The following is a 27,641-nucleotide window of genomic DNA, read 5'->3' as shown; positions in this document are numbered from 1 at the left end:
AACATCACCAGGTCAGGGAAATGTGGATGTAGATTCTCAGCCGTCTTTTCGGTATTTTTATAATTTTTGAGATGAATGCGCCCTTCTCTTACGGAAATTGTTCGATTTCGTGAACGAAGCTTTTTTTTTTGTGTTCATGTTTTTGCCCCACAAAAGCCTTTGAGATCATACTCACTGTTGTTCATCACGATGAGAATGGTCTCCGTAGATCTGCATTGCCAGTTGTTGGACTGTAACCAATCATCGAAAGGTTCTGTGCTGTGGTCGGACCAGAAAGGCAGACCTGTGACAAATTTAGGCCCAGATTCAAGGCTGTGTCGCTGCTACGTACGGCCAGAATCTGCGCCATTAATTTTGAACAAGGATCATGACTGTTAAGAATTCAGAAGTGTATTGTACGCCACTACATTTATTAGTGGTCCGTTATACCATCTATACATTTCTGTTTCACAAACTTCCTATAGTCGCTTATCTTAAAATTGGCACGAAATAAAGTTTTTTTTTTTACGAGCAAGCACGAGGATGTGCTTATTGCAACGAAATGAAGACTATACAATGTTAGCAAGAAATTTAGCACCTGGAATACTAGTTTGCTGCTTTTCGAAAATTAAGACAAAAACACTAGCTTGCAAATGGGCATGAAAAAGACCTACTTGGTCAACATGACAAATCACTCGACAGATCGTCCCAACGGGCAGGTTGCGAAGGGTGCTAGCAGCTAGCATATTTGCATGCAGACAATAGGCTAACAGATAAAACAACGTCGCCATGCATGACGCGGAACGAAAACTCCAAAAACGGTCACGTGACCATGGCTCCCACCCGTATCATTGCAGCCTGTGATTCGCGAATGGGGGGAATACGGTAACTCGATACACACCGACGCGTCCATGTAGCGACTAACAGGCGAAGAAAGTAACTCGATCATTCATATATCCTCTCCACTCCAAAGCAACAACACGCCGCGACGTCGACCGTCGTCTGCCATGGCAATTGACAACCAAGGATCTCGCGCTTAATTTCTCGGCCCTGCACTTCACGGCCAGCGCCTGCCGCGCCTGCCCGGGTCTGTTGCCGGCCAGGCCGGGCTGCCGGAGAGACCGGCCCGGAGGGAGTCAACAGTAAACGACGACGGCTACAACGCCGCATATCCGGAGGGGACCCGGCCGGATCCGCGCGACCGGCCGCCGTCCTTCTCCAAGGTTAAATTCTGCATCGCACGGCGCAATCCACACAGCAGCCGTATCCCTATCCAAACCGCGATGGTATCTCTACGCGTACGTGGACGCGATACGCAGCGTTCCTCCCGCACGTGAAGTGGCGGGCCCAGTTGTTCATCCATGAGACCATGGCCCATCGATCCATCCCCGGCTGCACTCATCAATGTGGCAACGACACAGCACGCATAATGGACTATTGCTTTCACAGGGGAACACGGAGCAAGAAGACACCAAAGGATCTCAGGATGACAGGATCGGACGCATATATTGTGTAGATGCCGCTGGCCTTGTCCCGGGCCGGGCGATCGATCTTGTGGTTGTGGATAGGTTTCCTCCCAAAGGAATTCACTCATACGGATAGGTCTCTGCAACGGCGAGGAGGCGTCTGCGGCTCTGGCGCCGGTGGGGCTGGGCGACGGCGACAGTGCAAGTGCAGGTGCCGGTCTTACGCGCGACAGGGGATCACGGAATCGCCATCGCCGAGTGGTGTTTGGCAAGTGGCGAGTGATGACGAGACGCGGACATGGTGGTAGTAGCGAGACTTTTACCAACTGGATTGGATCCATCCGATTGCCGTTTCAGAGGAGCAGGCGGCTTTAGAGTTGGCGATCCAAAAGGATCGGCAGCTGCATGCAGGTGTCGCGTTTTGGATCGAGCGTTTCTTTCTCAGATAGTAGCAGTAAAGTATATGGGATCCGCCAGGGTTTTGGGAGGGTCTCCGTCGGCGGCATCTTTTTCTTGCGTGTGGATCCGAGCTCATCGAGCTTTGATTCCTCGTGGATAAGCTAAGAGCTGCAGAGAGATGCCTGACAGGCTGAGACGGGTTCGAGAGGTTCAGAGGATATACATGGCTTGCGGATCCAAATGCGCATCATTAGGGAGCATTAGGATGGTGCTTTTCTGTCATGGAATGATGCCCTCCCTGCCGTACCACGATCCAAATGGCCTTGTTAGGGGCGTCCGGATGAAAATGATGGAGCTCAGCTGCAATTGGCATCCGATGCTAATGTGCATGCGCTGAGACATGTTTCCATCTCATGATAGTGTTCTACCACTTGCTTGTCTGATGAAACTGAAGAAAGCATAGCAGGATAGGGGAAAAAACACAAACTGTCAGCTGCAGTTTAACACGGTAACGAAAGTGCCAACAGTAAACTCAGAGCACTTCTAGCAACGCTGTAAATGTCAGATCATATGTGTGATCGATTGTGATATTACGCGCGCAGCCTTTGTTGACATCCACGGATTACAATACAATACTTCATTTTCAGGAATCAAAGAATAGATGAGCAGGGACAGATTCTTCCGGGCACAAATGGACAACCATTCACAGCTAGCTTGTCTACGCAACTTCTATCTCTGCAAATTGCAGAAATAAACTTCTCCTTAATGCATTGGGGCATGTCGAGTTTGTCTAGCGCTTCAGGAAACCAGCAGTACAGAAAAGATGTTACTCGTAGAAGACTGAAGTAGGAGCCTGTGTATAAGGTTACTTTAGTGCCAGTGCAGAGGCAGTATGCCAAGTTGCGATTCAGTTGAATACCTAACTCATGGCTTTGTACTTCGAGACTAGTGCAGAATTCGTCACCCAATCCATAGCTGTTGCAATTGTTTGATGTGGTTTTGCATCAAAACTGAACATCGAGCTCTACATAATAAAAACTTTAAATCATCGTAAGTGTTATATTTTATAGGGTGTCAGGTGGTTTACATGTCACAATATATCACGAAAGTTTTTGCATTAAATTTAGTTTCTCCTGACAACTGCAGTTGTGCTAAAATTAAGTTTGAAAAGTTCTCATTTATTCTTTGATACAAATCACCAGGAAGCTTGCACTTTCAGAACTTCAGAAGACACTGTCATCAGATATTCAGATGTGTACTACTTGCATGGTTCTTCATATGCTCCCTTTCCTCATTATGCCTCGTCACTAAGGTGCAGGATTTTTTCCCCTTGTCGCCGCCTTTGCATACAGGGAATGCAAAAAACGGAAGATTCTTGGGAGCATCAAGGCATTTTCTACCTTTACAAAGACGCGTTTATCACTAGACAGTCGAGATTGCCACATCTATCATCTGAATCATGAAAACGATGGATGACACAATGGAATTGTCAGGTCTGAAAGAACTGAACCTTGTATAGAAAGCTATGGTTCAGATACGAAGTCTTGCACAGAGAAATTTTCTTAGGCATCTGACTAGGGCTATTTGGCACAAGTCGCTCTCAGTCTCAGAAGAGGATCAAGTGATTCAGTTTCAGGCTATTCAGCTCCAATACGCAAACGTCAAAGTACCACAGTCGTGTTATGCAGAGACCCATCAAAATCAAGGAATGTAGACATATGCTATGCATGCATAGAATGCGGCTAAGCCTGAGTTGTGCGTCATGCCAATGAGTCAAGATTATCCTTCTGTATATGCTTCTGCAGGCACATCAAACATGCATGAGGTTACAGCCACTGGTGTTCTAGTACTGACTGACACAGACTAGGAATGATCAGGACAAGCTTAGAAAAGTCATTCAGTAGTAAACACAGTACAGAGCTGGTGAACAGTGAACTGTATATTCAGGCAACAGCTACAGGCAGGAGTATCGCCTCTACAGTTCAGTTTAGATGTCCAGTACTCCAGTTAGTCGGGGAAAGGCATTCCATAAGGCACTGTAAGTCTATTTTGGAAAAGTTGGAACATGGTAAGCTTGAGTATCCTACTTTTCCATCTTTCAGAGATGCAAACAAAAAATGAAAAGGAGAGCAGCTTATGGTTCATGAAATGGAAGCATCAATCGATGCCATGCTGACAAAGTTAGGCATGAGTCACGATCGGTATGCTGAATTATACTGGAAGCAGTAGCTGCTGGACACTGCATAAGCATAACACAACTGTCTATTTTGACAATCTTGTGGACAATCGAACAGATCTCACGACGCAGTACGCACTGCAGGGGAATCCTGCGCGTAAACTCTGACGAAAACACTCCAAGTCTGAAACTCTGAATTGCAGACACCATTTTCCGTAAACGTAGCGTCAAGGCGTAAAGCTTAATTACCCGCCACCGACCGGCTCGGCCCGCCGTATTCGTCTCAGGCTCGAACCGGTCCATATTACTCCGACCGGGCCGATCCTTTCGTCCTCTTCCCGGTTCGGCCCCTTCCTCCTCCGCGCCGCGAAACCCTAGCCCGCCTCCATGGACGACCCTTCCTCCGGCTCCAACAAGCGCAAGCGCAAGCGCGGCCGCAAGCCCAAGGCCTCGCCGCCCTCCCCCGACCGGTCCTCCCCCTCTCCGGTGCCCGCCCCCGCCCCGGCGGGCCGCCGGGGCCGCAAGCCCCGCCGCCACGAGGCCCCCGCCGACGCGGACGCCGCGCGGCCGCCGTCCCCGCCCCGCCGCGGGGAGCCGAAGCCCGTGGCTAATGGAGGCGACGCGGTGGCCGTGGCGGTGTCGGAGGCGGCCCCCGCGAGCTGGGATGAGGTTGTGCGGGTGGTGCCGTGCATGGACGCCGTGGTCAAGGTGTTCTGCGTGCACACCGAGCCCAACTTCTCGCTGCCGTGGCAGAGAAAGCGGCAGTACAGCTCCAGCAGCAGCGGTTTTATCATCGGCGGCCGCCGTGTCCTCACCAATGCCCACTCCGTCGAGCACTATACCCAGGTTAAGCTGAAGAAGCGCGGCTCCGACACCAAGTACCTTGCCACCGTCCTGGCCATCGGCACGGAGTGCGACATTGGTGCGCCCGCTCTATCCTTCCCTGCCACTGTCTGCATTGTTTATTTCTTCCTCTGGTTTATTTTTTTATTGTGTCGGTGAGTTTGTCCAATGTAATCGTGATATCAGATGCGTATTAATGCTTGTATTGTGTTCTTAGAGAAAGGAAACTTTAGATTTATCTATGTTAGAGCATATTTATTTAATTATGTTGCCAGACTTGTCGTACAGTTTTACTTGAGATCGTTTCTGTTTCTTATGTAATCTAACTTGATATTTGTTCTATCATCTCAGCACTCTTAACTGTCAGTGACGATGAATTCTGGGAAGGGGTTTCACCTGTTGAGTTTGGAACATTACCGGCTCTTCAGGATGCAGTCACTGTTGTTGGTTATCCAATTGGAGGAGATACCATATCTGTGACAAGCGGAGTGGTCTCTAGGATAGAAATACTTTCATATGTTCATGGCTCTACAGAACTTCTAGGCTTGCAGGTAACCTTTTCTTCCTGAAATTATCATGCGTCAAATAAACCTTTTTGAAAAGATGTAGGGGAAGCTTATCTTTTTAGACATCATGACTTGTATACTTACTAATGTGAATAATATGGACCTTGTCTTATTGACAGATAGATGCAGCTATTAATTCAGGAAATTCAGGTGGCCCAGCTTTTAATGATAGGGGTAAATGTGTGGGTATAGCTTTTCAATCTCTCAAACATGAAGATGCAGAGAATATTGGCTATGTGATACCGACCCCAGTTATTACACATTTCATCCAGGACTACGAGAAATCTGGAGAATATACAGGTAACATGCCCTTTTCTGTAATTATATGGAAGATATCATTTAGTTAATTAGCATGGCCATGCATTTCTGTCTACTTCTCAAGCACAATGGATGTTTTCTTCTTCTTATTATTCTGAACCAATTAGCTAGTTCAATAAAACTAGTTGGATGATATTAACATCTGCAGTCTATAGTTGTATACCAGTGATCTTTCAAAAATATAGTTGTATGCCAGTGTATGGGTGGTCAATGGTCATTCCTGCATTATTATTTATTATCACGGGGTCTCACATGAGGATTGTTTTCCCTTCTAATAGATTTATGTCCTGCAATGCGCTGTTTGATATTGTTGGACTGTTACTTTAATTTATAGTGATTACCGTGAATGTGAATATCATCATGTACCACCAGATTAGAGCCATTGGTCATATTTTGAACCACTTATTACAGTTCCTGTACTATTAAGTTGCAGTCTGTTGATATATAACCTATGCGACCCGACCTATCACTCTACTGGCTGATTTATCTATTGCCGTATGCAAATAACAGTTTGAATACTTATTCTATGAGGAATCTTTAAGCTGTTAGTGATGCCATGTAGTACTTAGTACTATGATGTTCATGTGTCCTTGACGGTTTTGACCATCTTATTTGTTTTTTAAAAATATTAGGCTTCCCTATACTTGGAATTGAATGGCAGAAAATGGAGAATCCTGATCTCCGCAAATCGATGGGAATGAAACCAGATCAGAAGGGTGTTCGTGTTAGGAGGGTGGAGCCCACTGCCCCCGAATCTGGATGTCTACAACCATCTGATATTATTCTTAGCTTTGATGGTGTTGACATTGCCAATGATGGAACAGGTTAGTGACTTTATAGTTCATAGTTTATGAATAAATACTGTTTCAGCTCAACTGTTAGCTGTGCGCACTAAATTTTGACGTACACAAGTGAACCAATGTGTCATGCACTCATGCATGTTGTATTTCTATTGTCTTGTAATTCTGCATGGTACTTATAATTTTGCTAGCTCTAGATGTTGCATATGTTTCTCACTCATACTCAGCAACACTATCACCAAGACATTAGTTTGACAATTAATTAATTTTACATATTTTAAATGGTGCAAGTTTATATTTTTTAAACTACTTTTGAAGACAAATATAGCCATACAGTTTCCGAAACTTCATTTGAAATGTTTAAAGAGATATTGTTGGTCAAAGTTCGAAAAAAAACCCCAAGAATATTGTTGTAATCTAGCCAAAGGAAATAGAAATGGCAAGATCCTCATACTAATTTGTTTTTTTAAAAAAATGCATGAGCACTCCCAATCATTTAAGTTGACGAAGCAAGCAAGTTCTTACATGAATCATATTACATGACATGGAAAATGCTAATTTGTTTCTAACCATCTTTTTTTGGTGAACAGTTCCTTTCAGGCATGGCGAGCGCATTGGCTTCAGTTACCTGGTTTCTCAGAAATATACTGGAGAGAAAGCTCTTGTTAAAGTTCTGCGCGATTCAAAAGTTCATGAATTTAAGATAAGGCTAGCAACTCACAAGCGACTAGTTGCAGCGCATGTAAAGGGCAGGCCACCATCATATTACATTGTTGCTGGCTTTGTCTTTGCAGCTGTCTCTGTTCCATATCTTCGATCCGAGGTTTTTACAAAGCTTCTTTCCTCATTTTGCTTGCAGTGCATTAAAGAATCAACAAACAATAGTATGTCATTAGTTGTCAGTATTAATATGATTTGTTGCATCCTGGAAAGTCTGATACTCTAATACTTTAGTCTATGGAGCTAGTAGCCCAATACTAAGTTCTAGCTTCTTAGTAACTAACTTGAAATGCTTTTATGTTTGTTGTGGTCACATGCTTTATGCTTAGACAATGATCAGTGCTGTAGTGCACCTACTCCTTGATGTATATGGTCATAATACACTGAGAAGATCCTTGATTTTGAAATTTTCTTTAGGGCTTTTAATCTGTTGGTATTTTTTTCCGGGATCCATCCAGCATTTAATATATTATCTGGATCCTTTTAAGAAAGCGAAGTCAACTCAACCTGTGGAAATCTGTGTTGAAGTGGCAAGCTGTTGTTTCAAGGGTGTAAGCTGTGATGATTACCATGTACTTAGATGTATGTGTGTATGCCATGGGCCCTGTTTGTATACGCTTTTCTGGAACTCGCTTATCTAGCAAGCAAGCTTATCTGATAAGCCTGCTGCCTGGAGAATCTGCTGTCTGAATAAGCAGGGTGTTTGGCAATCCTGATTATTTTGTGTCGATTGTCTGTCCTGACTGGTAAATTGACCTGAATACCCCTGAGGGCTCATTTTTGTCCATGCTGCTCAGGTAGACTGAAATTCACCTTGGTGAGTTGAAGAACAAGATCATAGTCGTACAGAATTATCTAGGAACAAAGACAAACCGAGCCAATAAACAGACCATACACTTTGATCTATCAAACTCCATCATCATACTTGAATCGAAGACACAAGCTCATAAATACGATTCGAAGTACTAATCTAACCAGAGGAAGGGAGGAGGGCAGGGGCGGCCGGCGGCGCCGGAGGGAGGGAGGAGGGCAGGGGCGGCCGGCGGTGGAGGCCAAGCCCTGGGGCCGCGCCGGAGGAAGGGAGGCGGGCAGGGGCGGCCGGCGGCGTGGGCTAAGCCCCGGGGCGGCGCCGGAGGAAGGGAGGAGGGCAGGGGCGGCCGGCAGCGGGGGCCAAGCCCCGAGGTGGCGCCGGAGGAAGGGAGGAGGGCAGGGGCGGTCGGCGGCGGGGGCCAAGCCCCGGGGTGGCGCCGGAGGAAGGGAGGAGGGCAGGGACGGCCGGCGGACGCACCCGGCGGCGGGCGCGAGGAGCGGACGGCAGGAGTCGGTGGGGGTATCGGGAGTAAAAATCGCGATGCTTACCCGAGAAGCGTCCCCGAGCTCGCTTACTGGATAAGCGGTGCCCCAGTTGTTTTTTGGATTGTGGACTAAGCGGCTTAGGAGGTAAGCGAAAAATAAGCTAGGCGTTTGGGTGGGCTTATCGCTTATTTCCACAGATAAGCGGGAAATAAGCGGATACAAACAGGACCATGGTCATTCGGAGTTGCATGTATGCAGTTAGTGTTACTGAAATGCTTGACAGCAGTTCCCCTAGTTGCCACTTTTGATTGATCCTAAGATGATTTTGAAATCACATGGGACTTTGTCTAAATCCTGGTATTAAATATTCTGCTGGAGCAAGTACTTCTTACCTATCTTTGAACATAATCTATTTGTGAAAATGTTAGCTGAGGATTTTATCTTCCATACCTTAAGGTAATTGGTGTTTCTTATGTATCAGTATGGAAAAGATTATGAATATGATGCGCCTGTCAAGTTGTTGGTGAAGCATTTACATGCAATGGCAGAATCACCTGATGAACAGCTTGTGGTGGTATCACAGGTTTGAAGTTCTTCGCGAATAATTCTGTAATATGATTCGATTAGTCATTTTCTCCATATTCTTAAAATTTCTAACTTGATGATGGCTACTGTATGGATAGGTGCTTGTGGCAGATATCAATATCGGTTATGAAGAAATTGTCAATACCCAGGTAATAAAAGCTTCCTGTTATGTGGTCACTAGCATGTCTTCCTGCAGATATATTGTTCCTGGAGGCTTGAATCTAGCCACTAGGGCCTCTTTGTTAAAGACCTGTTCTGCTCCATTGCCCATTGGTGACTGAAACTCTTTATGTGGTAGGTTCTTGCTTTCAATGGTCAACCTGTAAAAAATTTGAAGAACTTAGTGACCATGGTGGAAAATTGCAAGGATGAATTTTTGAAGTTTGATCTGGAGTATGACCAGGTATCCTTTTGGTCCCTTCTTTATTTGATTTTTCCTGCTAAAAGCATTTCCCATGCACTTCTTAAGTACTTGAGAATTGCTGATGTTGGGTAGGTAATTTGCACCTCAAATTATAAATGCACTCGTCTAGATATTTCATAATTACTCAGATCCAAAATTATCTTTCCTGCCAATTTGGCGGTAGACAGCTAGACTGCAGTCTTATCATATACTGGATGATTGAAATAAATAGCCAGCCATCACATCACATGATGAAAAACTGTTCCAAAGCAACTGTCAGGATCCTTTTTGTATTGGTTGCTTAATAATTACTTGAAGTTATTAACCATTATATGATTTGACAGATTGTTGTTCTGGAGACAAAAACCGCGAAGGCTGCTACCCAGGACATTCTGACGACGCACTGTATACCTTCTGCCATGTCGGATGACCTGAAGGCCTAATGGGGGCATGCATGATTCAGCCCTAGGCCATCAGGTGGCCCAATAGCTTGGGCCACATTTTTTGTTGAACTGATTAGCGCGTAGCATACATGTGCCCAGTCCGTGATAAAAGAACCCCATTCTATGAATGAAATTTCTTTTTGAGGGGTCCTGGGTGTCAAAGAGTCTTAGCTGCGCTATCATAGAAGGCTCCGAGGGAGTGTCACCGTCAGATAACATAAGCTGGAGTTGTTACCAGCAGAGAGTCGCCATGGAAAACGATAGTAGCTAGTAAGAAAAGTTGAGTTTTTGCTCCATGATTTCATTACAATCACACCGAATCGGTAATGAGACAAGAAATTACAGTACCCAGTGATACTATAACGAGTCTTTTGCATTGTCAGTGAGCTCTCGTTTGTGCTGGAGTACAGCCGCTCAGTCTGTGGATAGACTTCAGAAGATGGTTTCCGGCGAAATGGTAGTACAAGCACTTAAGCCTCGTGTACCAGCATTTTGTTTGCTTTGGTACGTCGGCTTTGTCCTGACCACGCCGTGGTTGTCCTCTCGATCGGTATGGAAGAGGAGCAGCTGGCTTCCAGCTCAAGCGATGAGGAAATTTGGATTCTGTGCGACTGGCCCCATGCCACCCTTCCTTTCATGCGTTTTGCCACGGCCGTATCCGTGTTGTTCCGCTGGAAGGCGAAGCCCTGCGTTCACTCCGCTTTGCTTCGCTTTGGCGCTATGCCTGCTTGGTTGGTAGTGGCAGCTCGTCCGGTTCCGACGTCTTTATTTCGTGTGGCAGCTATCGAGATGTACTGCGAGTGTTATTGGGCGGGTCAGGAAAAACCTTCGCGATTTCACGAGTGCGCCGCGGTCCGTTTCGGCATGGTTTTGTCGCCCTCGCTCGCTGGTGAGCCGTTAGCTCCTGCTGCTGATTGACGACGTGCCTTTTGGAAAGGAAATCCCAGGATCGTGACGGCCTGCGCTGCACGGCTATCCTGTCGTTGTGTGCTTGGCAACCCAACTCAACTGCCTTGGGATGTCGAAACGATTGACGAATTCGCCCGGTGACCGGGTGCTGCTGGGTTCGGAGTGCAGGCACTACGCAATGGCATGCGCAGCGCTGGTGGATGAGTTTATTCTGAATTGGAACACATGGGTGGATATCGATCTCAGTCTCTCTCAGTAATGTTCTGCATTGCACGGTACTGCATTTTTTTTCAAAATTGTACACTACAGCCTAGACGCTGTAAAGCGATCCACCACGGCCAGCTTAGCAACATGGCCGTTTTTCCAAACCGTACCGGTAGAATTGACTACTCCTACATGCGAAGAAGAAAATTCAAACTCTGGATTCAATTTCTGGTAGCCTTTCACCTTCATAAAGCTCACATGCCAAGCGGCAAGCGGTGTACCGCCTTCACTTGGTTCCTCGTCGACCTTTAAAGCCGAGGAGCAAGGCGTACCGCCCCCAAAGCAAAGCAAACGGCGACAAGCCCGTGAATTCACAGGCCGTGCATCGACGACGGACGTCACTCCCTCCGCCCTTCAACTCTCTCGAGTCCCTACCCTCTCGAGATGGCATTGGCAGTGGCAAGCAACTACTGCTACCAGCCTACCACGACGTCCCGGAGTAGAGCTCAGACCAACACGTCCTCCTACACTCCTAGGCGCGGTGAACATGGATCGAGCCAATCGTATCCCGTAGTATACTGCCACGCGATCGAACCCGAGGCAGCACGCCGAGGGGGACAAAGCGGAGCAAGGGAACAAACGTCACATGGGCATAACCGGCCAGGCAAAGCTGCCTGCCGAGGCGTCCCCTCGGCCCGACACGGGATCGGAGGAGGACGCGAGGAGCAGCAGCGACAGCGAACGCAGCCCCGGGCGGACGGGGTCCGGCCGTCGCACGCGTACGCTACCGCAGTTACTTGACCGCTGCTGTTAGTTGGGTTTTAGCCGGAGGGCCGGAGGCGGCGGGTACGCCGCGCCAGGCCGCCAGACGCCAGTACGTGGGTGTGGTGGTAGCAGCGGCAGCCGGCGTGGGCGAGTCGCGGGACGACGCGCGGCGTCGTCTTCCGCGGGTTGGCGCTCGGCGTTCGGGGTACTCGGCTCGGGGCCTCGTTTAATTCGGCATGCGCCGCACGGCGCGATCCCGACCCCTCCGCGCGCGGCCGGCCACGTGACGCTGTCACGTACCGGGAGCACTCCGCCTTTCCTCGCTTGGGTTCCGCGGCTTCGCCGAGGAGATCTATCGCAACCCACGGCCGCGGGGCTCGGCCCGGGCGAGACGAGGACGCTACCCGACCCTGTGACGCTGTGCGGTGGCAACACGGCGCGCGCACCCTCTGTCCGTGCACGCGTGACGCCGCGGTGAATAGCGCGTGAGGGCAGGGTGGGAACAGAGGATTTTTGCTTGCTGCGTTGCGGGTAATTGCGGCGAAGGGTCTGTGGGTTGCGACGTTGCGTGGCCATGCTTGCCTTGTAAGCCTACACCGAACTCGATCTCCGAGCTCAGCCGAGCCGAGCCTCTGCAGTGTACCAGTAGGCTGTAGCACGCTCCAGTATACATGAGCAGCTCTGATCTGCTGCCGCGAGAAGAGACACGGGACAGAACAGAAGTATATACCCTCTTGGGCAAACTTTGTTGCTACCAAGTGATGATAAGAATGCGAGCTGTGTCAATGATGCTTTCTTCTGTGCCTGTGCCAATGATGCTTCCTGCTAAAGGTTGTGCGAACTGGAATCGAGTAGCAGTAGTAAGTGCGGCAAATCTTGCATTAGCAGGACAGCTTTCGGCATTCTTCACCACTCCACAAAGGCACAAACAGTCCTTGTTCTTTCCCCAACAAACTTCATAAAGGATTAGCTTGTTTGTTGGCATCATCAGCCGAGCGTTGGCAAACAAGCTGGAATGGCCGCCGGAGAACAGGCTGGTGCGCCGGGGTATCATGAGCCAAGAACCATGATTAGAAATGAGTGGCATCAATCTACACGTCGGGTTGATTGGTCATCATGGTCGCGTTTGCTTTGGGGGACTCACGCATCAATAAAAATATGGCGCTGCCGATCTGCGAAGGACAACACCTGGCACACTGGCGAGGGGGATCGATCATGTAGAGCCAAACCCTTTTCGTTCATCTTAATCAAGGAGGCCGGAGAACCGAACAAGACTACAAGAGAGCGTGCACTGGTGACAGTGGCAGGGCACGCCCAATGCATTAAGGAAATCGAGCGCCCCACGTTGCCATCATTTGAGGCGGTGTCTGGTGCTTTGTCCCCGTGCAACAGCCAACAGCAACATGAGGTGATTTTTATCTTTTTGCGAGGCTGAAAAGATGCTTTACACACATACACAATTATACTACGGAAACTTGATCCTTGGGATTTGCTAAGAAAATGCTGCGAGTTCAATGTATCAACTGAAAGATGAAACGGAGTGCTACTACAGACAAACAGGAATACCAGATCAGTCTGGCATTTGGGTTTTACAATCTTCTTGGCTGATGTGGCTGTACTTGTCCACAACTGATTATTGTTAACGCTACCGTCAATCTCTGCTCCTCGTAAGGGACACGCCATCGCCTCGTGCCAAAGCCAGTAACACGAGCGCTTGACCTTGTAAAATGGTGAACGCAAGCTTTTTGTCATGATTTGACTTTGTAATGTTGTGTGAATGGCTTGCAGTCTCATGGCACGACTTTGAAGAATGGTGCTTTATGGAGACAAAAATAATGGTATATCACTCTTTTCGTAAAAGAGGTGAGTTGGAAATGAAGGGAAAGAAACAAAGTGTCATGATTCATCAATGGCCTTTCTGTAGTACGAGCGAAACTTTAGTAATAATGAAGATCTCATTTACAAATGATTTGATCAACGAAAAGACGCAATCATGGTGGGTACAGCGGGACGGGGCGTCAAACATTCAAGGGGGAAAATGAGATAACAAGATATCAAAATAGCAGAAGAACCCTTGAAAATGATGTACCTCGTTTTGAATTGCTTAGAATTGTTGGACAAGAGACTAAATACATGGTCAGTGTTTGATGTAAATCAACCGGTTCAACCTTAGCGTGTATAATACAAATATGAATATACTGGTTTGAAAAAAAAACACATTTCGAGCCGGCATTCAATAACTGGTTCATCAAAATTTCATAGTGACGCCAAAGTGGTAGAAAGCTTATAATAGTCGGTTTTGGTGGACACGTTCAATTCTCTTTTATTTTCCTTTTCCGCCTTTTTTTCTTTATGTGTTGTACAAGGGTGTAAGTTTCTTTGCTTGAATTGCAAAACATAGCATCCCGAACACAATCTACTTTATGCACGCTCGTTTCTTCAGGAAAAGAAGAACAAAGGGTACAAACATCACCTAACGGAGAAGATATCCTCCAACTTTTTGCCTAAGAGCTTCTAGTGGATTAGTTGAACCTTTTCTACGTTGAGATTAGTTGACAGTTGAAAGCGGAGCGGCGGCTGCTAATTCTGTATCAGCTCCCGTCACCTCCGAATCCCAAATATCTTACGATACCACCAAGCCCTCCATTTGGTGAAATGAGTACTGACTTGCATAAATTATTGGGCACCTTGGCACAAGTTGGAGTTTCTCATTATAGAAGCATTGTGTCAACCTCTGTTTTCCTATAGTGAAAACATGCAAAACTCCTTGCCTTCTCGAAAAGAAAGTTTTTCTTTGTTTAGGATAGCAGCATATATCTCTTTCCAAGATGCATGTATCTCTTGCATTAATAACTTGCTTTGAGATATGAATGATATGAAGTTTTAATGCACCGCACAATATGTCACCGCCATTCAAAGGTAAACCTCGCAAAAGTTAACCAATTCCACTACATCAAAACTATTTGTCTTGATATAAATTTTGCAACCGCTTTAAGCTTTAGAGGTTCAACGGTGCTCGCTGAGTTCGATAAAAAATTATAGGTTTTTAATTTAAGATGCACAACTATTAATATTTTCAAGCACAAAGAAGTCTCGAGAAATTACCAAGCCTAGACCATAAGAAACCACATATTCGCACAACTTAGGATCCATTTTATTTTTTTACCAAAAAATCCCATGCAATAAAAGGATTTTCCCACAGCATCTTCTTTTGGCTAACAACCGTTGTCGCCCTTTGCGAACTGTGGATACCATAGCCCCCCAAAGGTTGAAATTTACTTCTTCCATGGGCCCATCCTAGAGAGAGAAGGAGCTGCTTGATTGTAAGTTGTACCAATCCAATAGCATGAGGAGACCATGCCTAAACAAGACACCAACAGGACGGCGTGATAAAATCAAGAGCGAGAGAGGAGGGGGCGTTTCTCTAGGCAGTGGTGAGGTGAGAGGCATGTGACTCTCTTCACTCTATCCGCCAACAAGTCACGCACCAAACGCCACCAAGAAGGCGAGAACGCAGTCCGTCCCTCCCTCCCCCTCCTCTCCCGTACCGTCTCCTCCCCCCGCTCCTCTCCCGGTTCTCCCCTACTCTGGGCTCGGAGAATCGGGGTGAGGCGCGCGCGGCCATGGCGTCCAGCGCCTCCCGGTTCATCAAGTGCGTCACGGTCGGCGACGGCGCCGTGGGCAAGACCTGCATGCTCATCTGCTACACCAGCAACAAGTTCCCCACTGTGAGCACTTCTTTCTCCCCCCCTCTCTCTCTCCCCCAGCTTCGTCCGGCAAAGGGGTTGTTGGTTGATTTCTCGTGAAGTTAGGAGCTTTCATTCCACGCCATGATTTTTTCAGTATTTGCTGATTCTGTTATCTTGAGAGGACTGTGTGCTGTGCAAACGCCCGAACTTTCGCAGTTTTACTTTGGGCTGCTTTCTTGACTCCTGTACTGGATTGTTTCGTTAACCTCTACGAGAAATTTTCGATTACTTGTCGCTGATTCATCAAATTTGTGTTGTGCAGGACTACATACCTACTGTGTTCGACAATTTCAGCGCAAACGTTGTTGTGGATAGCACCACGGTGAATTTGGGCCTTTGGGATACTGCGGGTAATTTTAAGTGATTTTATCTGTTCTAATGTACCTGTGAACTCTATGTTTTGTTGTACTCCTTCTCAACAGCATAGTTGAAAAGTTTGCTTTTACAAAATTCTTTGGATAACTTAAAGCTCAAATGCTCGCATCCTTTGCAGGGCAGGAAGATTACAACCGACTGAGGCCTCTAAGCTACCGTGGTGCTGATGTCTTCGTGCTTGCCTTTTCACTTGTGAGCCGAGCTAGCTATGAGAATATCATGAAGAAGGTGCTGAAATGCACTATCTTGGTTCCTTACTGTCTTAAAACTTGTTCTAACAGTTCATGGTTTCGAATTTCCTAGAGATTTGAATGTTTATTCTTTGTTCTTTCCTCTTCAGTGGATACCGGAGCTTCAGCATTATGCACCTGGGGTGCCCATTGTGTTGGCAGGCACAAAATTGGGTGAGTTCTGTTGACAACGAGATAATTTTATTTCACTCGATGCATATTGTTGGGTGGCCTTGGTTTATTATAGTCTGTTTAATTATCCTATCATGTTAAGTTGTTAGCATTTCGCTCTTTTTACACTGTTGGATTAACTTGGTTTTGGCTCCACTGATAGTGATCGTTGCAAAATTGAAAAAAGGCAATGTTATGATTTGTGTATTTGCCAACCAAACGGTGGACAAGGAACTGACCACAAATCTATATTTCTAGTGCAACATAGTACATGTGGAAAGCTTTAAGTTATTTTTGGTAGTGCATGAAATGTTGTGTTTGTGTAATAAATCGACGCTTTGGTACCATTAAGTACAGACCTTTAACATAGCGCAAAAAAGATAACCCTAGTTTTCGTTAGTCCATGAACTAGCTGTTTTATACAATTTTTATTCCCATCAATGCTCATCCATTTACAGCTGGGATGAGGAACCCTAATACTTCTATAAGGGAAACCTTGTGCATTATCATCTTACCTTGATTTTGCAAGAACATTCCTTTCTTATGGAGTGGATTTAAATATTTAAACATGATGTTACTTACAGATCTTCGTGAAGACAAGCACTACTTGATGGACCATCCTGGGTTGGTGCCCGTTACCACAGCGCAGGTATATATCTCCAGTATCTGGTAAATCAGAGATTAATGCATTCCGTCTTGAAAAAATTGTGACCTTGCAGGGAGAGGAGCTTCGTAGACAAATTGGTGCCATGTATTACATTGAGTGCAGCTCCAAGACACAGCAGGTAAACACGTAAATTAAAGTTGTTGTAATGGAACCATGTTGCTCTAGTATTTTTTGTTCCTTTGTATTATGAAATCTTGTAACTCGCAGTTGCATCTTGCTTACTTTGGAATATTTCACTAACATGTAGAATGTCAAAGCTGTGTTTGATGCTGCCATCAAGGTAGTAATCCAGCCTCCAACTAAACTAAGAGAAAAGAAGAAAAAGAAATCGCGCAAAGGATGTTCAATGCTGTAAGTAAACATGTCCTTTGTTACTATTCCTTTTCTGCAAGGAAACAGTATACCCTACTGAAATGGACGTCACTGTTATTCTTTTTTAATATAGGTTGTGAAAAGTATTTCTTATTGCTCCCAGAATCATTAACATGACGATAAGAGCTTTTCCTTAGTAACTGCCTAGAATCATAATTTGTCATTTAAGAGTAGTGTACCGATTTACTAGTTAGTGGTCTTTCTTTAAATGTATTATTATTTTTCTTGAGATGAAACAAATTTACTAATACATTTTTTACGAGGATCAGTGGTGGTGAATTTGCCCACTGAATATGCAAAAGCATGTACCTTGGTGTTTTATGGCTTGGTACCTCTGTAATCTTGCAATGTTTGATGTTGCTTTTAAGAAACATAGTTTTATCTAAGTTTGCTTACTCTTAAATGTACCGATGTGAACGAAACATACTAGATTTCTTTCTGATATGGTTTGCAACTTTTTAACACCATATTTCTTGTATTACAATTGCAGGGACATTTTCTGTGGAAGAAAAATGCTATGCTTCAAATCCTGAATGCTTGAAGGGGGTCTTATACATGAAGGAATATCATGAGTATGACCACAAGTTTCCGAAGCTTGAAATCTGAATGTGCCTGTTGCACATGTGTATATTTGCACCTTTGGTTATTAATCACTAGAGGTAGATGATCGAAACTAGTCTGCTTAAGCGCTGTGCACTGCTGGTATGGTTAGCTCTCTGAATTAGGCAGTTCGACAGAGGCCAAAGAGACAATGAGATTTTGTTCTTTCATGGCGGAGTCACAGCTTTTGTGAATCTGATCTCAATGTATTATCTGTTAGCTTATCCCATGATTCCATGTCAGAATCCATTGCACCATTCGAAATTTTGTTTGTCTTGAGCGTATAGTTTTGTAGTTGCAGTGGGAGCTTGCAGTGAGACTTCCAAGCTGATTGTTGAAGTTTTTTTAGATGGATTGTCCATGTATATTGCAGTGAGTCAAGCTAGTAGCTAGGAAGGCATCAGGTATTCAGGCTTATTCTGGTGACGATTGATGGTTGTAGGCCGGCTTGTAGCAATGCGGTGAAAATGCTTGACATTTGGGCTTTGGCCATTTTTCCAACAGCTTTATCTGTACATAACCTCATGGCAAGACCGACTCTGACCGGTTTACTTGGTTACCGGCTGCCATTAAATAAACACACTACAAAGGTGAGGACTAGTGGGGTGTTTGTTTCACGGACTTTAGTATATGTCACATCGAATATTTAGATACTAATTAGAAGGACTAAACATGAGTTAATTATAAAACCAATTGCAGGCTAATTCGCGAGATGAATCTATTAAATCTAATTATTTCATGATTTGATAATGTGATGCTATAGTAAATATGTGTTAATCATGAATTAATTAGGCTTAAACTAGTCCATGATTTGATAATACGATGCTACAGTAAATATGTGCTAATCATGAATTAATTAGGTTTAATAAGGTTTAATAGATTTGTCTCGCGAACTAGCCTCCATTTGTGCGATTGATTTTGTATAGTCTATATTTAATACTTCTAATTAGTATCTAAACATTTGATGTGATAGTAACTAAACTCTTACTCTGTGGAACCAAACGCTCGTCCGTGTGGTCAATGCGTTGTCAGATTGTATCCGTACTCGGCATCGCACAAAGTCAACAACTGCAACCAACCACCCACACCTGCTACTCCGTGACGACGCTTAGGTCATAGGATACGAGCCAATGAGCACCCTCGCGGTCGCAGTGGTGCCGCTGCCTGAGAGATGATAAACAAAGACACCATGGAGCAATCGATCTTTTGTTATCAGTCCATGCCTGGATCGAGAGTGTACCCTAAAATTTGAGTGATACATGCTTAGCACATGAGTTTCTTTGATAGAGCTGAAATATTTGCAATAAGGGCCAGTTAATGGCTCAGGCTACTCTAATCTAAGTAAGTAATGACGGAGTTTCTTTGGTAGAGCTGAGCTGAAGTAATTGCAATAACTTTTTGACAAAATATTTTTTACACAATAATACTACTAAGATACACAATAATACTACCTCGTAGTATATAGTATAGGAAAGGTCTGACCATTCATGGTTAAGGGTAGTTTAGTAACTAGTATAACCTTTAATTAAAGGGCCGATCGTTTTGTTTTTTTTCCCGGATTTTGTCAGCGCTAGTAGTAGGCGAGATTCACACGCCGCCGCCTTCTCCCCGTGGCGCCCCTGCCTGGGCACCGGCCACCGGTCGCCGCACCCCTAAGAGGCCAAGACCGGAGGGCGCCTCTTCCCTGTGGCGCCCCTGCACGGCCACTGGCCTAGCGCCCCTGCCCAGCCACCTACCTGACGGCCACTACGAGTACCAACGAAAACGTGGGCAAGTGCTGCGGCGGCCTCGCAGCAGCAGAAGGTGAGCCCAGCCTCCATCCGAGTACCAAGGCAAGCGCCGGCAAGGGGTGGTGCCGACCTCGCAGCATCAAAAGGTGATCTCATCCGTGTACCAAGCCAAGGGGCGGCGGTAACCTCACAGCAGGAGAAGCTGAGCCCAACTGTGCGTGCTTAGTTCATTCAGCTATGAGTAGATGAGGATTGACACGTCCCTGTAGTTACCTGAATATTTGATTGGGATTTTAGGGGTTCAAGTGGCATTTTGCTAGCTTAGTTTAATTTCTTCACCATCATTGGTGATGCACGTAGAATGGAGAAAAAAACAGAGACATGATTGGTGTCGTTTAGAGCCGACTGTTCCCTTTCTTCTTTATGAAGATGGGAGTTGCTACTGTTTTTTAGCATACAACAATTGGAGCTGTTATATATTATTTTTTTAATGCATAGAGCTATTGACGGTTAATCTTCGCCTTGCTGTTGAATTTTACATAAGTGCATGCCTATTTTCGATCTAAATAATGTTGATTCAGATAGGTGAAAATAATGAAGTGTTCTCTATTATCAAATCTGCATTTTCTAATCATATTCTGAAGTTAAAAGATATTTATGTTCTCCGTCAAAGTAATTACGACATCATATTTGTGATGCGATTCTGTCGAGAGAAATATTTTAAAATTTTTTGAGTTTGTTTAGCCTAACATGCACTTGCTTCACAAGCCTGATGCCTGAAATACAAACACTGTTTCACTTCTCAATTGGATTACATTTTCAATCTGACAGCATATATAGTGTCTAGAAGAAACCTACCCCTAGATAGCTTATCTAGTGTCCACAAGGAACCTACTAGCGCTTACATGCATCCACATCATCAAGAGCCAATGAGTATCATCTCTTGAAATTGCATCCAACTTTGCTCGAGGACCAAGTGCCTATGGAGCTAGTCTTCACGAATGGCTATGAGTAGGTAAGCCTCATCGGAGTCTGGCGCCTCAGCACTGCAGTAACTGTGAAACACAAGAAGGGAGAGATTGTGTCAGTTCAATTTACCATGAAATTTATGCACCAAATTTCACAAAATAGATTAGGGGGTGTTTGGATGCGAGGTACTAAACTTTAGGAGGGGTCACATCGGATGTTCGGATGCTAATTAGGAGGACTAAACATGAGCTAATTATAAAACTAACTGCAGAACCCCTATACTAATTCGCGAGACGAATCTATTAAGCCTAATTAATCTATCATTAGCAAATGGTTACTGTAGCACCACATTATCAAATCATGGACTAATTAGGCTTAATAGATTCGTCTTACGAATTAGACTCCATCTGTGTAATTAGTTTTGTAATTAGACTATATTTAATACTCCTAATTAGTATCCAAACATTCGATGTGACAGGTACTAAACTTTATGAGACTGTATCCAAACAGGCACTAAGTGAAGGTGAGAACCTTCACGAACCAGTTGCCGGTGCTGTTCTGAGAGTGTAGGCACTTCGATAGAATCAGCAAGTCCTTTGCACAATTCACTAGAACCAGACATTTCAGCTAAGTCATGACGCGGAGCAATCTGGCCCGTCAAGGTGTGAAAACTCGAGAATGCATTGCCGATGTATCTCTTACAGCAGGGCATACATTTGATGGATTTGTGGCTTCCACCTGACTGTGCAGTAGAATAATTAAAACTGAACGACATAAGCATCAGGCAAGTCTGAATAGAAAAGGGGACTAAAATTCAAAGCACTACCACTTTCATAATTAGAAGTAGGGTGCATCTTGAATCCAAACAAGGTACAGCTAATTACCTCGGGCCACTGAACTAAAAAAGCAAATCGAACTTTGGGGCAGATTCGCGCTTCTTGGCATCTGCATTGTTCATAGTACTCTATCTGCATTACTTAAAATCACACAACTGAACCTAACAACTATGCAGACAAATTTGCTTACCAGAGTGCACAAGAAACTACACAGCTATTTGAGAGCTGAACTTTGTATGATCTCAACAACTAAAACTATCCCAAAGATCACAGGAGGTAAGATCAGTAGGACATGCATCGAAAAACATATATGGTCATATAAGCAGAGAAAAGCCGCATGCTAATCTCAGCTGAAAGTCCACACTAGATACTAAGCACACTTGTACAAGCACGAGAGGACGGAGCTAACGAAGTAACGAGATACGATGCGCAGCAAGTTTACAGGAATTGCGCGCGGAAGAGCTATCCCTAGAGGAGAAGAGGATGCGAAGATGGGGGTGGGTACCTGAGGCCTTCGCGACGAGAGGGGGCAGGGTGTGGCAGCAGAGGCGGCGTCGGCGCGAAGCACCTCCTGATCAACTGTCGTCTCATTCGTGTCCATATCGCGGAGAAGGGGGCCCTGGCATGGCGGCGAGCGGTGTGGGGAGATGGGGGTGGGTGCGTGCCCACCCAGATCCGACCGCAGCGACCGGCGCACCCATCTCTCGCCGCCCTGACCCGCCGGTCGTTGCTGCTCGCGCCCTCCCTGCCGCTCCAGTGGGTCCGCAGGCGCCGCTTTTTATACTAGTCTTTTTTTAATATCAATATAGCCTAGTATTGTGTAGATTTTTTTTTTACTCCGGGAAGCGTGGCGGAGGTTGAAATCGGGAGAACTCAGTTTTTTTTTGCTTCCGCCTCCTAGTTTGTTTCTGCAAACAGATTCAGGGTGGCCGAAGCTGTTTTTGTTTGCGTTTGGTACAGCTTCATCAGCGGTTCAGCCTGAAGAGTGAAGACCTCGTTAACGGGCCCGGGCCATAAGCAATGCAGGCGCAGGATGGCTGACTGGGCCCTAAACTGTTAGGCCCACTGTATCTATAGCAGGCCGTAGAATTTCCCAGCTTCCCAGGATTTTTACTGGTTCTCGCGCGTCACCCGGTCCGCAGAGTTTCTCGCCGAATTCCCCAAACCCCCCACGCAGCTCCCTCCTCCCCCGCCTCCACCCATCGACCACCGAGCGGCGGCGGCGGCGGCATGGAGACCGGCGGCGAGGAGTTTGCGATCGGCGTGGTGATCTCCGCAAAGACCACGCTCGGGGAGGAGTTCGAGGGCCAGATCGTCGCCTTCGACCGCCCATCCAACCTCCTCGTCATCCATATCCTTCCCAAATCGCTCTTATTCCTCGCCCCATCTGGCCATCTCCATGTCCTTTGCGCGAGTTGTTTGTTTTGTTTCCATGACGGCGTAGATCACAGGAGGGCGTGGGGAGGGCGGAAAGCGGGGAGCGGCGGAACGTGAGGGTGCTCAAGGCGAACTACATCCGGGAGTTCTCTGTGGTCAGCAAGGGTGACGACCCACTTGATCCCCCCGGCTGCATGCTCGACCTCGACGCGATTTATGCCCGGGAGGAGGCCGCGCTCAGGTGCGTGAATCACCGTGATTTAGGCATAATATGCCGATTTGAGCTGCTTATGTGTAAGGTTGGACCATGGGTCTTGGGGAAACAAGTACCAATTGGCATTTACGTTTCCAATATTAGCTAGTGTAAATGTGAACTCATGTCAGAGCAAAGCAGTGCAATCTAGAATTAGCTTTCCATGTGTGGCCTAAATCCACTATTGCTGAAGCTGTGCTTCCAAGTTGGATCTGACTCTTTTATAGCTCGTAAAAGCGATAAACTATTTCCATGTTGAGACATCAACAACAGTATTAACGCATAATTGTAGCGAGTGAAGGGGGCAGTGCCTGGAGATAAGAGGGTTGTTTGTGTGGATTTGCGCTTCTGGCCTTTCATCAGTAGAACAAAGGGCTGCATCAAGATATGCCAACTAAGGAAATAAAGAAACATATTGAATATGCTCCTCTTAATTGCTATGGAGTTATGGACATATATGGTAGTAGAGATTGAATTTAGGAATCAAGGAAAATATTTTATATCTTCTGTAACATGCATACTTGTGGGCATCACCATCTGGTCAGAGTTGTATTCCCTTTGTTAGTAATTAAAGTTAGCAGTGATCAAAACCTGCGCAACCGAAGGCTTTGGTGAAGAGTTTTCATCCACAAGAAGTGCAAAGGTCTGAAGACCATGCAATGGTCATTCCAGATTAGCGAAAAGAAGTGAAGGATATGAATGACAGCTGATGTCTATTTCTAGATGACAGTCATGCTGTGTAAGGTCTAGTAGTAGTGACTGATTTTTTTGTTTTGATTGGAAGATGGGGATTCTTTATAATGATGTTTTTCGATACTTTTTTAGGTTTATCTGGAGGGATTTGGGGGATGTAATAACTAAAGAAGATCTCTGTACTGCAGTGGTTCTAGCGTTTATGTTGGTTGTTCCATAGATCATGGATATTTGGATTCACTCAGAACTTTGTAATTTTGTTACCTTTGGTAATGAAGTTTGGAATGCCCCGTTATGTGGGAAAAACTAGCCAACTGTGTAACTAGCATAACATGGTGCATAGAATATTTGGAATTTAGTGAAGCATTGAAGATGGCCTTTTTCCATGTTTGTATCAATTTGGTCTGCATAGTTTGTTGTTTTGTTCTGATTATTGGTAGCATCTTCCTTTGAAGTACAAAGCATGCAACATGTAACTGGCCTGCAAAAGAAACTGCTAAGCTTGCATTTTCTGAGGAAGTGAGATCACTAAATTATATCTTCTCTTTTGTCATGGTTTACTGTCAATATGTGATGCATATGCCCACACCAGTGGAACAGTAGACTTAAAAAGTTAGTACGCTCTTAAGAGGCAATCAAAGTGAGCTAAGTTATGAAGTAATGCAGACTCTACTTTAGTGAAGAGATTTTTGGTTTGAGTTTCTTCTGTCAGCATTTTTCTTCCGTATCATCTTGATGGATGATGTTTGACTTTATACCCAAAATTAGGCTACTAGCTTTCGGAAGTCTTTTGTCAGCCAACTGAAGCTACCACTCAAATGCATGCTGTAATTTGTCTTTGTCACTGTTTTTAATTATATAAGTTTCTTAGATGTTAATGTTTTTGACTACCCATTTATGTGGACTGTGGATTCATTAGTACTTTATTATTCAATCAACATGAGAATTATCTTTAATGGCATTATTTTTTACTCTACAATTCATGATTTGCAGGCAAGCAGAGATTGAAGCTGAAAGAATTGGTGTTGGTGTCACCCCAGAAGCTCAAAGTATATTTGATGCACTGTCGAAGACGTAAGCTAACCTCTCCTTGTCTGCTTTTAAGAATATTCTACACCAAATTTCAAGCCATGCATCATCGTTTATTCTCTATTTTCTGTCATTTTTTCCATGTTTGTCACTGCAATATTTTTGTTTCTCTGTATGCGCAATTGATAATGAACTCTTTGGTACTTTCCCAAGTTTACATAGAACACACTCCATAAGTATTGACTAAAAGCAGCTCTGTTCACTGGAAACTTCACAAGAAAAAATTGTATTTATTCAGAACGAGTTTAAGACTTGGATAACTGGATCAGCATCAAGTTATACCATCAATAAATATTCAATTATGGCATGGGATGCTGTTTATGTAAGGCCATGATAATGTGAAAGTTTCCTGTGCACTTGGGGATTCTCATTTGTTGTTTGCTCTTGTTTGTTACAATAAAATGATTTATCTTGATGCGCCTTACTCCTCTTTGTCCAGACAATTTGGGTTCTTTCATATAAATTGCTAAAGTATTATAGCAATGTTATCTCTGTTGGAGATCCTATTTATGTACATTGCTTTCCTATGACAATGGCAGTAAGTTGTACATATGGCATGTGCATACGGATGACAAATTATATCATTCCATTTCATCAGGCTTCCAGTTCAGTGGGACAAGACTGACATTATTGTAATGAAGGAGGTTCGTGTACGCAGTCCATACCTGCCTGAAAATGTTAGCGGAGGAACAGCTGCAGCAAATGAACGCGTTAAGAAAGTGGTAAATACTGCATGCCTGTAGTCAATGTTCATAATTTTACACAACTGACCAGTCAAGGGACTAACAAAATTTTCGACCACCCTTATGGTTTTTGGGTGTGTTTGTTTCTTGCAGATTGACTTTGAAAGGAAAAGATTACACGCCCGTGTACCTGGCCAATTTTCTTAACTTACAAGTATTGACTAATTTTTACATTAACCCCCCTGTTGTATCTCTAATATTGCAGCCACTTTTCTTTATTTTCCTCGATGGACTTTTCTAAAATATGTTTCAGCAAAAACCCTTGTCATAATAATCACCTCTACGAGCGAGTTATGTACTCCTTAATAGATGGCATGTTCCATTTGAATGGATTTTAACACATCGTACTGTACTACTGTACTGCTATTTGGTCGCTGGTAGTTGGGAAGGGTTGGATTGAAGCAGCACATTTAGAGAGGTAATGACACTAAAACAAGGGGGAGTAGCAAAAGAAGGGTGCAGCTCTGAAAATTCATCCAACAGCCTTTATTCTTTTATCTGAGAGACCGGTAATTAAACCTTGCAGAGCAACCTTTTTTGGTAGGAAAACATGTTAGCTCCCAGTTACAGAACGTAGGCGCAAGCATTTGAGTTCATTAAAAAGAACTGCCAGCCATCTGTTTAGGGTCGGACTTGGATCTGGTTGGTTGTTAATGTGACTGTTTGCATGTCGAGGCTGTTGTCTTTCGATTAGCTGTGTACTAGATTTGTAGATAACTGTCAGCGCAAGCCCACTCGTTGAGATTTTTTTTTTTGAAAGCCCCAGTCGTTGAGAATTAACTCCGCGTACAGTTAAGATCTCGTTCTTTCGTGGATGTGGTAACCGAGGTTGATTGGCGAGTGGTACATGCTGGATCTGCTTAAGTTGTGAGATCGCACTTCTTTCTAACAAAGATTCTGCAATGAATCTCATCTGGCAGACGCCGTCTTTGTTAACATCTTCCTCGCCCTCTCAAAACAGACATACTACTGTATGACAGTATTGAGGGTGTGGTACGAAAGGCGTACAGGTACCGGTACCACTGCGCACCCTATGAACGGGATGGGAGGGAATCCACTGTCAGTGCTTTCAGCCTTTCACTCCAGCGTTTTGTTGTCTGCACGTAGAGTACTTGTACTGATCGGGCTTTATTAGAGCGAGAAACATGTCGGAGCGGCAGTGCTTGCTAATAAATGCGAGACGTGTCAGTCAATGCGCATTTTGTCCCCGTCCGTGACTTCTCCAAGCCACGAAACCATAGACCACACGAATTCAGTTCACAAACAATAAATACGCAAAGCCCAGCAGCACACGAGTGAAATCCGTGCGTTGAGATACGCATTTATTCCATCCCCTGGAAATTCCATGCACTTGCGACCCGACCCGACCGTCACATCTGACCAGTGCTCCCACAGTCCCCCATGCTTCCCCTTGTACTCATGCGAGAGCTACTCCCCCACCCACATGCCAATTGCTTCATTGATCGTCCGGGATAAGCAGATCCCCAGAAGGCGAGGCCCATGCGTTCCCTCCTCGTGGCCTGCGAGAGAACTCGAGATCTCCATGGCCATCAGCACACCCCCTTTTTTCTAAACTAACGCAAGATCTCAACGAAGCACTTGCAGGTGCGGGTTCTAGTTCTAGAAGGGCCCTTCAATAAACTACCGGGAAACCAGTAGGATGGATCCCGTGGTCATTATGAACGAGTATCCTCGACCTACAAGTCACCTAGCCATGGTCCATGGACGCTGTAGCATCCATCCAGCTTAGCTAAACAAGGGCTGCCCCAGCATTGTCTTCGTGCGTGTGATCCTCGCTGGCTGCAAGCCCCGCCCGTGACTAATCATTCATTCCCCGCCGGGGTAAGATAACACCAGCAGAAAAGGCAAAAATGAAGCGCGGAGCGAGCCGGGGGGGGGGGGGGGGGGGGGGGGG

At 45.3% G+C, this 27,641-nt stretch overlaps 3 protein-coding genes and 1 long non-coding RNA gene across 5 annotated transcripts; 3 read left to right on the top strand and 1 right to left on the bottom strand.

The window, feature by feature from the left end:
• The first annotated feature begins 4,350 nt into the window (after positions 1–4,350).
• On the top strand, positions 4,351–10,376 carry LOC117837653 (protease Do-like 9). The gene is made up of 9 exons (XM_034717386.2): positions 4,351–4,942; positions 5,215–5,414; positions 5,549–5,729; positions 6,380–6,571; positions 7,138–7,370; positions 9,045–9,146; positions 9,247–9,297; positions 9,447–9,551; positions 9,896–10,376. Exons 1-9 carry the CDS (start codon positions 4,408–4,410, stop codon positions 9,992–9,994), a joined length of 1,698 nt encoding a protein of 565 aa, XP_034573277.1. The 5' UTR covers positions 4,351–4,407; the 3' UTR covers positions 9,995–10,376.
• A 4,905-nt stretch (positions 10,377–15,281) lies between these two features.
• Positions 15,282–18,260, top strand: LOC117839186 (rac-like GTP-binding protein 3). Its single transcript, XM_034719466.2, has 8 exons — positions 15,282–15,600; positions 15,884–15,971; positions 16,115–16,224; positions 16,337–16,400; positions 16,982–17,046; positions 17,117–17,182; positions 17,312–17,415; positions 17,927–18,260. Exons 1-8 carry the CDS (start codon positions 15,496–15,498, stop codon positions 17,967–17,969), a joined length of 645 nt encoding a protein of 214 aa, XP_034575357.1. The 5' UTR covers positions 15,282–15,495; the 3' UTR covers positions 17,970–18,260.
• A 2,279-nt stretch (positions 18,261–20,539) lies between these two features.
• Positions 20,540–22,608, bottom strand: LOC117847442 (uncharacterized). Of its 2 annotated transcripts, XR_011898822.1 has the most exons (4): positions 22,077–22,608; positions 21,620–21,680; positions 21,267–21,477; positions 20,540–20,821 (listed from the first exon to the last, which is right to left on the bottom strand). It is a non-coding gene; the product is annotated as an uncharacterized lncRNA (long non-coding RNA). The 2 variants fall into 2 exon arrangements; XR_011898821.1 differs by lacking the exon at positions 21,620–21,680 and having other exon boundaries at positions 22,077–22,474.
• Positions 22,609–22,693: 85 nt separating this feature from the next.
• On the top strand, positions 22,694–26,066 carry LOC117846507 (uncharacterized). Its single transcript, XM_072295180.1, has 5 exons — positions 22,694–22,923; positions 23,022–23,189; positions 24,888–24,968; positions 25,582–25,705; positions 25,820–26,066. Exons 1-5 carry the CDS (start codon positions 22,802–22,804, stop codon positions 25,871–25,873), a joined length of 549 nt encoding a protein of 182 aa, XP_072151281.1. The 5' UTR covers positions 22,694–22,801; the 3' UTR covers positions 25,874–26,066.
• The last annotated feature ends 1,575 nt before the right edge of the window (positions 26,067–27,641 follow it).

Source organism: Setaria viridis, chromosome 1, assembly GCF_005286985.2.
Source record: "Setaria viridis chromosome 1, Setaria_viridis_v4.0, whole genome shotgun sequence".
Classification (NCBI taxonomy): domain Eukaryota; kingdom Viridiplantae; phylum Streptophyta; class Magnoliopsida; order Poales; family Poaceae; genus Setaria; species Setaria viridis.
The sequence above is the reverse complement of the archived record's forward strand: the minus strand, read 5'-3'. Positions and strand labels throughout refer to the sequence as shown.

What these genes read in the sequence shown, in the direction of transcription:
- LOC117839186 (XM_034719466.2), top strand. Translation starts at nt 15,496, where the DNA reads ATGGCGTCCAGCGCCTCCCGGTTCATCAAGTGCGTCACGGTCGGCGAC. An exon ending in CCAGCAACAAGTTCCCCACT is followed by an intron (nt 15,601 to 15,883) that starts GTGAGCACTTCT and finishes TGTGTTGTGCAG; the next exon opens with GACTACATACCTACTGTGTT. An exon ending in TGCCCGTTACCACAGCGCAG is followed by an intron (nt 17,047 to 17,116) that starts GTATATATCTCC and finishes GTGACCTTGCAG; the next exon opens with GGAGAGGAGCTTCGTAGACA.
- LOC117837653 (XM_034717386.2), top strand. Translation starts at nt 4,408, where the DNA reads ATGGACGACCCTTCCTCCGGCTCCAACAAGCGCAAGCGCAAGCGCGGC. An exon ending in AAGAAATTGTCAATACCCAG is followed by an intron (nt 9,298 to 9,446) that starts GTAATAAAAGCT and finishes TTTATGTGGTAG; the next exon opens with GTTCTTGCTTTCAATGGTCA. An exon ending in TTGATCTGGAGTATGACCAG is followed by an intron (nt 9,552 to 9,895) that starts GTATCCTTTTGG and finishes ATGATTTGACAG; the next exon opens with ATTGTTGTTCTGGAGACAAA.
- LOC117846507 (XM_072295180.1), top strand. Translation starts at nt 22,802, where the DNA reads ATGGAGACCGGCGGCGAGGAGTTTGCGATCGGCGTGGTGATCTCCGCA. An exon ending in CGGGAGGAGGCCGCGCTCAG is followed by an intron (nt 23,190 to 24,887) that starts GTGCGTGAATCA and finishes CATGATTTGCAG; the next exon opens with GCAAGCAGAGATTGAAGCTG. An exon ending in ATGAACGCGTTAAGAAAGTG is followed by an intron (nt 25,706 to 25,819) that starts GTAAATACTGCA and finishes TGTTTCTTGCAG; the next exon opens with ATTGACTTTGAAAGGAAAAG.